Genomic DNA, 14,815 nt, shown 5'->3' on the forward strand with positions numbered 1-14,815 from the left:
TTCTGTGCGACAGCTTCACAAAGTGTAACTGTCGCAGTCCTTTATATATTTTATCTGCACAAAGTGAAATCCTAGACAGTCTGTCAAAATAGATGGTTTGCAAGACTGATAATTTATCTCAGTCTTTCACTTTTCACTAGCTGCCAAAAGAAAATGTGATGAACCAGAGTAAATTAATTTTATGACACAAGTAATTATGATCCTTAAGTGTTTACTGCTTGGAAATTACATGTCACACTGTTTAAACTTGCTGTTTTCAGTTGCACGTGCGCTAATCTGAAAAGATATTTATCACTTTGGCATGCAGCCTCTAAAAATCTCTTGAGAGCTTGATTTAGATTCCCAGATGGAGGTGAAGCTGGTAGAATGAGCTCACCTTCTAAGTTTATTTCCAGGCATCTTGGTGGTAAAATAGCAGAAAAATAGCTAATCTTTGACTCTCAGTGTGACATACTTGACAGATTAATTATAGATATGAGTCCGCGGGTGTAAATTGCCCCGTTTGACTTTGTTGTGCGCTCAGCAGCCAAACAACGACAAATATATTTCCCTCTTGCCTCATTTAGCACAGATTGAATCCAAGGCTCATATTCCAGCACCTGACTGCATGTTACTTCAGTGTACCTGTTAGTGGTGGTTACTGCGTCTGAGCATGTGCATTTGCAGAAACGCTTTCATGGTTGTGAGTAGGTGTATGTGTGTAAAGCCACCACTAGAAAGTGTTGAAAGCTTCAGCTAGCAAGATCGCATCCAGGGTGACTAATAAGCTTAACATGAGCACGGCTGTGTTCGCAAACATGGTGCGCTGAAAGAAGTCTTCAATGTTGAGAGAAATGCAGAAATGATTCCTTAGGCTCCTACTAATTCCTTCACCCCCCTCAAGCTTCAATCAGACTGTGAACCATCGTTCTGTTAGCTGTGGATTTATCACAGCTACAAATTGCAGATCTGAGGGCTTCGTAAACAAAGTTCGGGACAGACTTCATTTAAACATTTACAAAGTTTATCGGAGAGCTGTGCTTATGTAGGTTAGGGGCAAAAATAAAATGCTTTCTTAAGTGATAAAAAGCAGTAACGTGCACACTATAGGCTATGAAAGATATTTTATTGTTTCATCTTGCCTTCTGTCATGTGCTAATTTGATTAAAATGTAGCGTATTAGCATATTTCTTTGATGAGAAAGAAAACCTGATTATGCCATTATGTAAACTTGTTTCACATCCTGCTCTGATTCCTCTTGAGCTGCTTCCTCTTCATAGCTCACCCACTCTCCTGCTCGGCTATCCAGCTGAAAACTCGTAGCCGTGTGTAGCCCTAGAATGTGCAGTTGTATCCACACGTGACTTTCCTTTGACCATGTGGCTCCTCAGAGTGGATTTATAAGCCACTTCACACTCCGTCCCTGTGTGGGAGGAGGCTGCGATAAAAATAGGCAAGTTTGGAGGTACTGAGCATCCTTCACTATCTGAGGCTCTTCATAAAGAACTGTTGCTTTGCATGTCTTTTATTGTGCTGTGGAACAAAATGAGTGTTAGCATTTGCAGCTTTCATTGACTCTTCTGAAACTACATACATATTTGTCTCACTCATATATATATATATATATATATATATATATATATATATATATATATACACACACACATACATGATCTGTTGATTATGTGTTGCGTGCATGACTAACTTGATTAATTGTGTGTGAGTAGTTGTGGCAGCTATCTTGAATTAGGTTGACTTCCAAAGTTAATTATTTGTAGATTTTCATCCAATGGGTTTATCAGACTTTACTTCATCAGTTATTTTGAAAGTTTCAAGCAGATGTTGCAGATACTTAGTTCTTAGCTACTACCACACCACGTTTTAACTTCGTATCTGCAAGAGTGGCAGAGATTTATTTTATTTTTTGCTGAGAACTGTTCTGTGGCAACTCCAAAGTCAAAGTGGTCAACTCAGCCGTGGATGATTCTTCAGCCTGCATGCATGTGGATCTACTGTTTTGCACCAAATATTTACTCATGCACAACCACACTTTTTTGCTCTTTACATCCAAACTAAAACAATTTTGTCAGATGAGAATAGACACCAAACTCGACAGCAACCTAGAGACACAAAGTACACGCCTGTTCTGGGATATACAGTGTCCCTCAAATGTGAAAGTGGAGCACTACCTAGTGGGCTAATAGGAAAATCAAAAGTTGATTAATAGGGATAAAAAACTGTAACTGAAAGAGACAATTGTTATTTTATGTGATAAATACGAGATTGAAAAATGTATTTGTAATGGGTTTCAATGGGCCGTTTTTCCCCCAAAGTGACTGTTTGCAGGAGCATCTTAAATGTTTCTAACAAAGTTTTAAAAATTCACTAAGTTTTTAGGATTTGTCAGGAATGGTCTTGTGTATTACCAAACATACTAAAAATAAAAACATGAATAAAGGTAAATGTGTGGCTGATTTTTCCCCTCAAAACCTTCTGAGGATTAAATAAGATCTTATTATGTATCAACGAGCTAAAAGCAGCTAAATATGTCCACGTGGCAGAATTACCTCAGTGAGATTCTGCTGGAGCTGCCTGCAGTTCTGATCACCACCAACAGGGCGAGATGATAAATCTACCAAAAATGCAGGTGATGGTGTTTCCCACCCCATTACTGCAGATAAGTGGGGGAAAAATCACCAAAAAACATTTTAAATTAGATTAAAATTTGTCCCAATAGTTCATAAACACACCAAACAAAACAATACAAGGCAAGATAATAATTACCGGTAAGTAGTTTCTATCATTTAATAAGAGGAACTACTTTGTAGAGGGTTTGGTTTATTTTATTTTTTTTTCAGATTGGGCACGTATGGACTGGCCGTGCCTAATCAGACTTCTTACCCAGGTTGACTTTCAGTTAAAAATAATAAAATATATAAGTAGGCTTGTTAAAATAGCACCAACTGAATGAAACTGTGACGTTGGATAGTTTTACATGATTAATTTTTAGCGTATATCTTAGATCATTTAGCGTACCGTTTGACATTTGTTTAGCATCTATCTTAGTGTATACCTGTCTAAATAAAGGTTGAATGAAAAAAATATCTTGATCCTTATTTACAGTTCTTGTTATACTTTATAGTTTGCTATTTTGGGGTGTAACTGGGACCCTGTGTGCATAATTTTGTTCCACCTCATGTATCACATGTGATGGAAACGACAATAAAGTTGACTTGAATATGAACAATAAGCTAAGCTGTATTGTACATAAACAACAGTGTATTTGCTGATAATGGTTGAGCAGTACTATTTATGAGACAAGCTCACTGAAGTGCTATTGAACTGTCATTGCAGCCATGCTGAATTTCAAGTTCATTTGCTTTCCTGGCTTTGAATTATGACCTGTAAGATGCATTTAGAGGGTAGTTTTTTTTTCTGATGGTAAATCTGAAACTTTTGGCTTTCGCTCATTTCATTAGTCATTACAGTGCAATGGGCTGCAAGAAAACTGAAGTCATTCTTTTTGACTTCATGCTGGTTCACTGGTGTATCAAAACACTGAAACTACTAAATACAACTAAACTTTTTAACCAAGGTCTGTAGTGATAAGAAGATTTTTAAATGTCCGTAATCAAGTAATAATATATTGTTTGTTAGTATTAGTTACTACCAGTTTCAGACATCCACTCCATCTGTTATGATGCTGATAATGCTTGAACTGAGGAGAAATGAGGTTTCAAAGCCTCCAATGAGATGCGGGGGATGGGCTGTTATTAATGACAATGAGGACCTTTTACACCTGTACGGTAGTTGACCTCCAGGTGAGTGCCGCAGCCCCCTTACATTCTCCATTTCATCTTTGTGTCTATGGTCCCACTACTCATTTCACAGGATTCAATTACTGCTGCCAGCCTGACCTCTGACCTTCTCTTCACCAGAATGAACCTCATCTTCTGACCCCAGCAGTGTTACCACCCTTAAACTTCCACCGTGACCACACATGCTCTTGTTTCACTCTTGATGCTGTCCAGCTTCTAAACCAACAACTTGTCACTAAGTGTAAGGGTTTATGCCAGTGTCCCCTATATTATCTTCATATCACATTATCTGAGTTTTCAAAATGTTTTTAAAAACAACATTGCTTTGAGACTAGGCCTGTCGCGATAAACAATAAAGCAATTAATCGCATGATAAATGAAAATTATCAACCTCATTTTCATTTATCGGCTTTATTGTTTCTTTGTGTCTCTCTCTTTCTACTGAAGACACTGGATGACAAAAAGCTCAACTCCGGTGCTCTTCACTGACCCCTCCCTTTCTCTTTAAAATCCATTTTAACCAACCAAAATCACGTTTTTGGATCACTAAAAGAAGCTAAACTGAGAAGCTAAGCTACGAGCTAAGCTAACGGGCTGACCTGCGACAGCTTCAAAATTCACAGTTGAAACCCGTGCCTTCATTTAAAAAGTTTTTCTCTGCAAAAAGAAGCTGAGAACTTGTTTACTGATGTTTGATTAAAAGCGTTGTATGAAAAATGCTATGCTAAAGAGCTCAAACCACACCGAGCATCCGCCATTTTGAGAACCGAAGAGAGAAAGCCCATGTCATGTCAAGGGGCCTCCCTCCCATTTTTCTTAAAGAGACACGCTACTGCTCCCTCACTATCCATCTTTCGGTTCAAACTAGGGTTGGACGATATAGCCAAAACTTTTATCACGATATATTTCTTAATTTCGTTCGATAACGATATATTTCGATATCGATATAAACAATATAAAAGCCTAAAAAAAACTGAACAAATAATTTAACGTTCACCTTTTATTTGTACAGGTATTTAGCCTTCAAAAAAGTTTGAAATCACTGTCAAATAAACATAAAACTCATTACTTTGTCAATATTAATAGTTTTACCTTTAAAGAACAACATAAGCTAACAATCCATGCAGCAAACATCTGCATTTGCTGCATGGATTTCTCTTTTGATACAGCTGGGGTTGTTGTTTCAGGGACACATTGGCTCAAACTTTTATTGTGCTTCATCTTCTGACTCTCAACATATTCTATCGAGTGGAAACTCTTCAGCTGAAACAACTTAGATGTGTTCCCACCGCTAGTTGGAACGACTCTCCGTCACATTTTGCAGCACACTGAAACCTGCAGTTTATCGGATCTTAGAAAGCCAAACCCCTTCCACACCGCCAAATTAGTCTTTCCTCTCTTATCAATTATGTCATCTGCTTTCTCTTCGCTTGTGAAAGCTTGTTCAGTCACATTCTGACGGTCATGGGCACTCATTTTGAACTGAAAGCACGTGCTGGAGATTAGCCTAGCCTGCTACCGCTAATGCCTTCTGGACTCAAGCTCTGCATAACATCTACGTCACCACGCACTTAGGTAGTTGTGTCACACCTTTTTCTTTCTGGGTTGAAACTGGAGCGACCAAGTCAACCCGAACAGAAAAAGAAATGCATCAGTGAAACACTGTAATCATATCAAAATTTAGAAAATGTGCTTAAAACTCATATCACCGTTATTGAATAAAAGTATATTGCGACATATATCGATATTCAATTATCGTCCGGTCCTAGTTCAAACAATCTCATTCTGCCATCTGGTGGTCAAACAAAGGTACTACATGCAAAACATCCATCCATCCATCCATCCATTTTCTTTACCCGCTTATTCCATTTTGGGTCACGGGGGTCGCTGGTGCCCATGTCCAGCAATCACTGTGCGAGGGGCGGGGTACACCCTGGACGGGTCGCAAGTCCATCACAGGGCCACATAGAGACAAACGAGACAAACAATCACTCACTCTCTCACTCACACCTAGGGACAATTTAGAGTTACCAATCAGCCTAACATGCATGTTTTTGGACTGTGGGAGGAAACCGGAGTACCCGGAGAAAACCCACGCATGCACGGAGAGAACATGCAAACTCCACCCAGAAAGGCCCCTGGACCGGGGTTTGAACCAAGGACCTGCTCGCTGAGAGGCAGCAGCTCTACCAGTTGTGCCACCGTGCTGCCCACATGCAAAACAAATAGACATTTATTCTTAAATTTTACAATAATTACTAATTATTGTCAAATTTCAAACAATATTATTGCTTATCGCAATAATTTCTGAGACAATTAACCACCCAGCAAAATTTGTTATTGTGACAGGCCTATTTGAGACTTCTCCATCCCCTGAAATATCCACTCCTTCCACCGTGTTTTATACTTCCTATTTTTCTGTATTTGCAGACTGATCTTTCACCTCTTTGTAAGCTGCAGTCTATGGTTGTTAAGCCGTGACCGCCTCTTAATCACAACACAGATACCTGTTAATTACCAAATGAGTTCAAGTATTTTTGCTACTTAAACAGGGATTTGGGATCAATGCATTGCTTTGCTGTGGGTTGAGCAGTGAGTGCAGTTGACCATTAAATTAAACATTTTACATTCTGTGTGTAGGGGATGAAGAACTCGCAGGATAAAGACGTTGGTTGATCATTAGGCTGCTGCATGGATGACACAAATTGGTGGTGGGTCATGGATAAAGCATGAACTTGTAAACTCACAGAGGGGCCTCTCCTTCCTCCCTCCTTCTCACTAACTCACTCATGCCCTTCGCGGTGTCATCAGTTAGCAAATCTGGGCTCGATAGCTCCGGCAGCTCTTCGAGAGCAGCGATTAGCCATCTCTCTGATTCTCATCCCCAGCAGAGTTCATTCAAAGGTAATACAGTGGTTTTCCATCCTCAGAGACTCTGACTTCACCCCTTCTTTTGTTCTCAGCTCTCTTCTTTTTTTAGCAAATCCTGCACTCGTTTACCTATTTAAAATGTACTTTTGGCATCAAGTCTTTTAATAAAACAACCATACATGCATCTATTTCTGCTGTTTTGAATGATTAGGAATGAGTGTAAAGTTCTTGTGTCCTTGAAGAGAGAATCCTCCTCCTCCTCTTTACCTCGGTCTAGTTGTGAGTCACAGACTCCCAGTCAAGTGCAGGGTTTATTCCAGCCGCCTGCGTCTGAGGTGTGGTCTTTTAGTGGGCCGTTTTGCTGTGATCACAGCAGGAAGTGGGAGGTTAATCTCAAGAGGATGCAGGCTCAATCTCCCTCCGCCTCCAGCTTTTACCCAGGACTCTCACATCCCCTGCTGCATAACTTCTGTGCCGGTTACCTACCCACATTTAACTTCTGCTTTACTTAATATGACATTTAGCCATTCAAAGCACACAGTGTTGCTGACCTTTAAACTTTTAACAATTTAAATGAAATATGTGAAGAGGGTGACACTGGAAATACTTTGTGTCCTTTGAACCATATAAAATCCTTATGATAGTTCCACTGTAAGCATCTATTTTAAGTGATCTAAGCTCAAATCTTAGGTCTTTTCAATAGTGCTGGTGATTAACACCAGAAAGGAGTTCCAATTTTTTCTGGAAAACATTTCCTTCCAAGACTGATCTATGAGAACTAGCGCTGTTAAAACGTGTCTCGATATACATTTAGTTTGTTAAAGCCCTGATAAATTATTTCAGATGGCAAAGTATGCATCTGTTTTTCCCTAGAGTCTTTCACACATATCTGTGTGTAATTAATGTGGATTTTGACAGATGGAGGGAAAAAAATGTCCTCGTAAGAGAGAAGGAAGGGTACATGCCACAATGTGTGAAGTGCAGGCTTGATGGGAGCTTCTTGTATTATTTGCTGTCCATGCCAGCTGGACTATAGCGGGAAATGTTACAGGTAGAAATGCAAGCTTTAAATACATGCAGAAATCAGTGAAATGAAGTGCCCGCCATAAATAGGCATGAGTTGTTCTCGTTACTGATGGAAATTAACGTCAAATGTTCTTAATGTTGTTCTAAATTTAGTTTTAGAGGTTTTAAACCTGTCCCGCACTGTGCATCTTCATCCATGGTAACTTTCTTGAAATATTCAATCAAGTGCAATTTCCTTCAATAGTAGTTGTGACCGGAGGTCATTTTTAATTTGAAAGCTTAAATTGCCTTTTAGGCTTGATGTGTGTGTGTGCGCGCTGTTGTTTGAAACCATGTTATTTCTGAATGTATCAGGGTCTTACTTAGATATTAGTATAACTACATTATCACACTTTTTCTGTGCCTGGTAGCAAACATGTACAAATGAGGATTACAACTCTGGAGAAGGCAACAGGTCATGGTTGGTAAGCTGCCCAGAGGGGGTCACTGATATAGAGTCACTTTTGACAGGCTGTGGAGGAGGCTCTATTGTTACTGGTGTGTCTGGATGTTACCTGCAGGCACTATCACCGAGACTACAGTATTATCCTATTATTAGGCTTAGTTCTTTACGCATATTACTGCTTGTCAGGTAGGCAGAGAATCCTTCTGAAAATGAGCATCTGCAGAAAAATACATGACTACTTCTTTATCTCATTCAAGTACATCGGCTTAGGATAATTTTCTGAGGCCTGTAAGAATGTCTTCATAGGACAGAACAAACAGAAATTCAAGGTTTATGTTTACACTGAAGCATTTGATCCTTTGAAAATGTTTTACCGCACCGCCAACAGTGTTGTTTGGCAGCCGGTGTTAGAACATAAGAAACGCTGCATCTGTTTTTTTATGTTTTAAGGCTGATATCATTATGGTCTTCAACTGAAAGTGCATATACTGTAGAAGGACATTGTGTCTATGTTTGTAGAGGAAGTGAACAAAATAAAAAAAAGCCCATCATATGGTCTGGCAGATTTTGGGCACCAGACCAGGGATGACAAATGTGCTCTTGCAATAATTCAATCTGCTCTCATAATTCTCTAACTTTTAGGGACCGACAGAATGAAGATTTTTTTTTTTTTCCGGCAATTAAGCCGCCAAGTCTTGGTCCAATAACTGTGATCAAGTGTTAGTTAAGATGCTTTTTCTCTCCATTGACAGATTGAGGGGTATAAAGATACTTGGTAAGTGGCAGAAAGTTACAGTGAATATGTTAATGAGACGATTTGGTCTCGCATCCAAAACGTTGTCATTTTGTTTATGTCACAGTAAGGATATTAAGTTTAAGGAACACCAGAAGGGACAGGGACTTGTTTGAGGAGAGAATGAGTTTGTGATTATCACAGTTACAGTTTATGTTCTCCTGTGAGTTTATTTCTTCGTTTTCTTTTCACATTTTCGTTTTGACAGATGAATTTAGATTGTTATGGTCACATTGAGATAAAGAACAGGAAGATTCCAGGCTAACTTTATGTGCTAATCGTATTGGGCTGGCAACTATTCAACACCTTGAATTCTGAATTGTATAAATACACTGAAATCTAATCATAGCATCAAAACTTAAACCTAAAAAGTAACATAATTGAGATGAAATGGCAACATGATGAACACAAGCTTTTACTTAATAGTAAAATGGATCCGATTGTAATGGATTTATAACTACATTTGGACTAACTAACACGTGTCTGTGAGTCTGTAAACCTATGGGTTTGAGTTAAATGTTACAATAAATTAATCTCTTCATGTTTGCATGCAGGAAAAGAAATATGTCCTGATGATGGTTGACCCGGATGCCCCCAGCCGCACCAAAAGCTCAGGTTACTTCAGACACTGGTTGGTTGTGGACATAAAGGTACAGTAAATCTCACAAATTCTGCTCTCAGTTTGAGAAAAACCTGTGTTTTGATGATGGCAGTAACAGGTAGCTGTGCTTTTTATTGGATTAGAAAGTCTTACAGTATGGTAGAAATTTATGAAGTAATGTTCGGTTTATGCTGTTTTTTTTTTTTTTAAAGTGCATTTTCATAATCTCATGGTCTCACTTGGCATGTTCCGTGTTTACATCTGCACTAAGGCCGATGGTAAAGCTGAAAAATTATGTTTGGTTTTTAAGCCTAACTTGGTTACGAGAACGATGCCAAGTTTGAAAATGTTAATTTTTCATATCATGTATCTTGTGCAATAAATGCCTGTGACAAAAGTGTGGGAGTAAGTCTTTCTAAATGGCTGTGAAAGTTTGCAAGGCCCTGTCAGCAGCAATTTCCCTCTGCTGCAGAGAGCCTGGGACGTGTCAATGCAAGTGTGTGAGACTGAGATTGAGGAGAGCAGCATGCGAGGCGCACACTTTTCCTCCCATAGTGCTCCAGTCCCTCAGCTCCCCCTTCAGTGGAGAGATCTTGGCAGAGTGTCCTCCCTTCATCTGTTCCCCCAGGCAGAGCAGCTCCCCCAATGATCCACACTTCTCCATATTTTACACCCCCGAAATGGGCACCGCTCCGATCCCCTTATTTCTCTTCATATTTCACTCCTTTTCATCCATTCGCTTGTGTGTTTTCACATTCTTGCATTCTAAACGCCAAATGCATGTTGAGTCGTTGATTGCCTCAAATATTTTGAGGTTTGCAGACATTTTATAATCCCTCGAGGACTGGGAGATCAACCCAGTAGATTAAAACTAGTGGATCAAAAAAAACACAAGCGCACAAAGCTGCTTCAGAGATGTTGTACTGCGTCCCTTCTGGTTTTTTTAGACATGGTTTGACACACAGCAACTTCGCATTGATTCAAAGACCCAAACGTGCAAAAGATTTTAGTTTTATAACTCACAGTAGGTGTAAATTCAACATTTTGTGAAATATTTTTTAGAGAATTTGTCTTCAAGAAAATATTTGCTCAACGACAGTTCTGCATTGTGTCAAGTATCATTTAATTTTTACCTGAAATCAGGGACGCACAACTGAAATAAAGAAAAATAGTCATTTCAACCTCATGAAAAAGCACAAGACATAACCTTTACGTCTTGTTTTTCAGTCTGTAAAGACAATCTGTCTGCATGACCAGTTGTGAATAAACAAATATTTTTCCATCGTTCAGACAGACCACATTCTCTTTAGCAATTCAATTTCCTGTCACTTGTGTGGGTGTTGACCTGCGCTGCTCATGTGGGATTGGCCAATGTGACGGGATGTTTTTCTGATTGTAGCTGGTGGTTGGTCAGAAGGGTTAATGAGCCTTTTGAGTGATGCCAACTGTAGTGGGAGGTGTTTAATTGACCAGGGTGGAGAGGTGACACCATACAACCTTAGTTTTTGTTTGAAGTGTCAATCTGAATGTATTGGCTTTTGTTTCATACTGTGGTTTTAAACAGCTGTACGGGTCAGTTTGTGAATGAATGCATGCATACATGCACTAAAGTAGCTATAATAAAAAAAATAATGATTTCTTTCTTGTTTAAAAAAAGGTAAAGTGTATGTTTGGCATTGTTATCTCTGCTATTATGAGTTCTGGGTTTATACTTGTAAATGTCAAGTAGATAACATATCTGTAATCCATTGGAAAAAGTCATGTAATCCACAACGGTAAATCCACAACGAATGGAAGTGTTGAATGATCAGCATACAGAGGGGTTCCCTTGGATTGAACTGAAGATGCGGCCACTGGATGAAGAGTGGAGACCAACGTCAGGATTGCAGGTCTCCTCCAGCGAAGGTCGTCTCTGGGCGACGTATACAATAACAATAACAGTGAAATGTCGGCCACATTATCTACCCCGAGAGTTCACAGTGACTTTTATCACAGTTGTTTACATTCCTCCGGACGCTAATGCTAATGAATCACTACAGGAGCTTCATGATATCATCAGCTCGCTGCAGAGCAAACACCCCGAGGCTCTCTACGTGGTAGCCGGAGACTTTAACCACGTGAATCTAAAGGACTGTCTCCCAAGCTTTAATCAGCATGTGACGATTCCGACACGTGGAGACCGCACGCTGGACCGTGTTTACACGAACGTAAAAGATGCATACAAAGCCGAACCCCGCCCCCACCTAGGACTGTCAGACCACATCTCAATCTTCCTGGCTCCTGCTTACATGCCCCCGCTGAGACGCTCCAGACCGGTTCAAAAGAAAGTTAAATGCTGGATCCAGGACAGTGGACCCATACTGAGAGATTGTTTTGACCGAACAGACTGGCAGGTTTTCAGAGAAGCTGCTGAAAATGGAGGTTCGCTTGATCTTGACCAATACACATCCTCAGTACTGGGTTACATTAGTACATGTACTGACACAGTCTCCACTAACAGAAATGTTAAAAGCTACCCAAACAGAAAACCTTGGCTGAATGCAGAGGTGCGTACCCTGCTGGAAGCCAGGAACACTGCCTTCAGGTCTGGAAACTCAGAGGAGCTGAGTAGGACAAGAAAAGAGCTGGTTGCTGGTATTAAGAGGGCCAAGGCCACATATGCAAAGAGGATCGAGGGTCAATTCATCTCACAAGACCCTCGGAGCATGTGGAGGGGCATTAAGTGCATAACAGATTATAAAGGAAGGAGTGAACAATGTCCCAAAGACCCATCTCTGCCTGATGCCCTCAACAAGTTCTATGCACGCTTTGAAGACCCGAACAGACCACCCAGCACCAAACTCACCTCGCCACCGGATGAAGAGCATCTCAGCGTGACCTCAGCAGAAGTAAGGAGTACCTTCAGGAGGATTAATCCGCACAAAGCAACTGGCCCAGACAACATCCCCGGAAAAGTGTTGAAGGAATGTGCTGATCAGCTCTGTGAGGTGCTGGCAGACATCTTTAACACCTCACTTACCCTGGAGACAGTTCCCACCTGCCTGAAGACTACCACCATCATCCCAGTCCCAAAAAGCTCTACAGTGACTGGTCTGAATGACTATCGGCCAGTGGCCCTCACCCCGATAGTCGCTAAATGCTTAGAAAAACTGGTCATGACTCACATCAAAACAACCATCAACATCAACGAGGACCCTCATCAGTACGCATACCGTGAGAACCGATCAACAGAGGATGCAATCTCCTCTGTGGTCCACACTGCACTCAACCACCTGGAGCAGAAAAACTCTTACGTCCGTATGCTCTTTGTGGACTTCACATCCGCCTTCAACACCATGATCCCCCAAACCCTGATGGACAAACTATCCACACTAGGACTAAGCCCCTCCATCTGCAACTGGGTACTAGACTTTTTAACAAACAGACCACAGTTAGTGAGGATCCACAACCTCTCCTCCTCCACCATAACCCTCAGCACTGGCTCTCCTCAGGGATGTGTGTTGAGCCCCCTCCTGTTTACTCTGCTCACATATGATTGTGCAGCTACCCATCCAGGCTGTCACATTGTAAAGTTTGCAGATGATACAGCGGTGGTGGGATGCATCACAAACAATGATGAGTCCAGCTACAGGCAGGAGGTGGAACACCTGGAGAGCTGGTGCAGAGAGAATAACCTTCACATCAATGTGAAGAAGACAAAGGAGATGATTGTGGACTTCAGAAGGAACAAAAACACCTACACCCCCCTGAACATAAGAGGATCTGCGGTGGAAGTGGTCTCCAGCTACAAGTACTTGGGTGTACACATGAATGACAACCTCAGCTGGAGCAACAACACCACCAGCCTGATCAAGAAAGCTCATCAGAGACTCTACTTCCTCAGACGGCTGAGGCGAGCTGGTCTGGGAAGCTCAGTCCTCACCTCCTTCTACAGGTGTGCAGTGGAGAGCATCCTGTGCTCGAGCATCAATGTGTGGCATGGAGGCTGCACAGCTGCAGAAAGAAAAGCTTTGCAGAGAGTGGTGAAGGCTGCACAGAAATCTGTCAGAATCAGTCTCCCCACCATCACAGACATCTACACCTCCAGATGCAGGAAGAGGGCCACCTGCATCATGAAGGACCCCACCCACCCAGCACACACACTTTTTGCCCCACTCCCCTCAGGAAGGAGGTTAAGGAGCATTAAGTGTAGAACCACTAGACTGAGGAACAGCTTCTACCCTGAGGCTGTTAGACTCATGAATCTCTAACTAGAATAATCACTGTGAAAAACCATATCATGTTGCTGCTGATCTGTTTCATGTTGCTGCTGATCTGTTTCAATGTTGATGTGTTCATGCGTGCACATCTGCTCACAGACTCATGTTCATGTTTGTGGTGATGTTCAATGTTTTATGTTATGAGTGCTTAGTGTATATTTAGTTGATGTTTTTCTTAGTTCATATCTTAGATGTTATTACTGTTTTTCTTATACATTTTATTGTTGGATGTAACTGGGACCCTGCGTACATAATTTCGCTCCACCACATGTACCACATGAGGTGCGAATGACAATAAAGAAACTCTGACTCTCTGACTCTCTGACTAGATGTTTAGATGTTTATTAGTCAAACAGTGTGAGCTGCAGAAGCCATTTTCTTTTCATATATATTCATCAGTGCAGGGTCACACAACCTTGCCCTGGTTTGCAGAGGTTTCCATAATTGCTGTGTATTCTTTATCCATATCCAGAGTTATGAAGATAAAGATTTCCATAATTTAGCCGAGAGCGAGGTGAGGTCAGGCTGGACTGAGCAGCGAGCCTCGGCAGAAACGAGCTGATTCTGCTGTTAGGGTCTCATTAGAGAAACAGCATTAAAACAACACTGGAGCGCCCCGTGTGTTGATGCATCACTCACTTCTGCACTGAGTTCAACTGAACACATGGCTCTCCGTTTAACAAAACATGTGCCGAGGATCTCCTCGTTTGATGTCGATGGTGCCAGAATCCTGTGGAGAGAGGTATTTGTGAACATGTAGTCGTTGCCTGGTCCTATTCTGTCTCGCACACTCAATATGTTCCTCAACAACTGTGTAGGGTAGAGTTTTTCAACTAAACTGCTCAGGGGGCCACAGTTACTGAAAGTCAGCAGCTCAGGGGCCGGACATCCAGCAATTTTTTTTCATTCAACCTTTATTTAGACAGGTTAATCCCATTGAGCCTCGGGGACTCATTTACAAGAGAGATCTGATTTCTGATGACAACAATGAATAACATCGACAACGATAGACAATCACAAAAG

General features: G+C 41.1%; 1 protein-coding gene across 1 annotated transcript in view; it reads left to right on the plus strand.

Moving 5' to 3' along the window:
• Window positions 1-14,815, plus strand: part of LOC119413616 (phosphatidylethanolamine-binding protein 4) — a 66,440-nt gene that overhangs the window by 16,997 nt on the left and 34,628 nt on the right. The window contains exon 4 of the mRNA XM_037680674.1: window positions 9,487-9,582. Coding sequence (XP_037536602.1) covers window positions 9,487-9,582 — 96 coding nt within the window. The remainder of the gene's footprint in view (window positions 1-9,486; window positions 9,583-14,815) is intronic.

Source organism: Nematolebias whitei, chromosome 8, assembly GCF_014905685.2.
Source record: "Nematolebias whitei isolate Nwh7 chromosome 8, NemWhi1, whole genome shotgun sequence".
Lineage (NCBI taxonomy): Eukaryota > Metazoa > Chordata > Actinopteri > Cyprinodontiformes > Rivulidae > Nematolebias > Nematolebias whitei.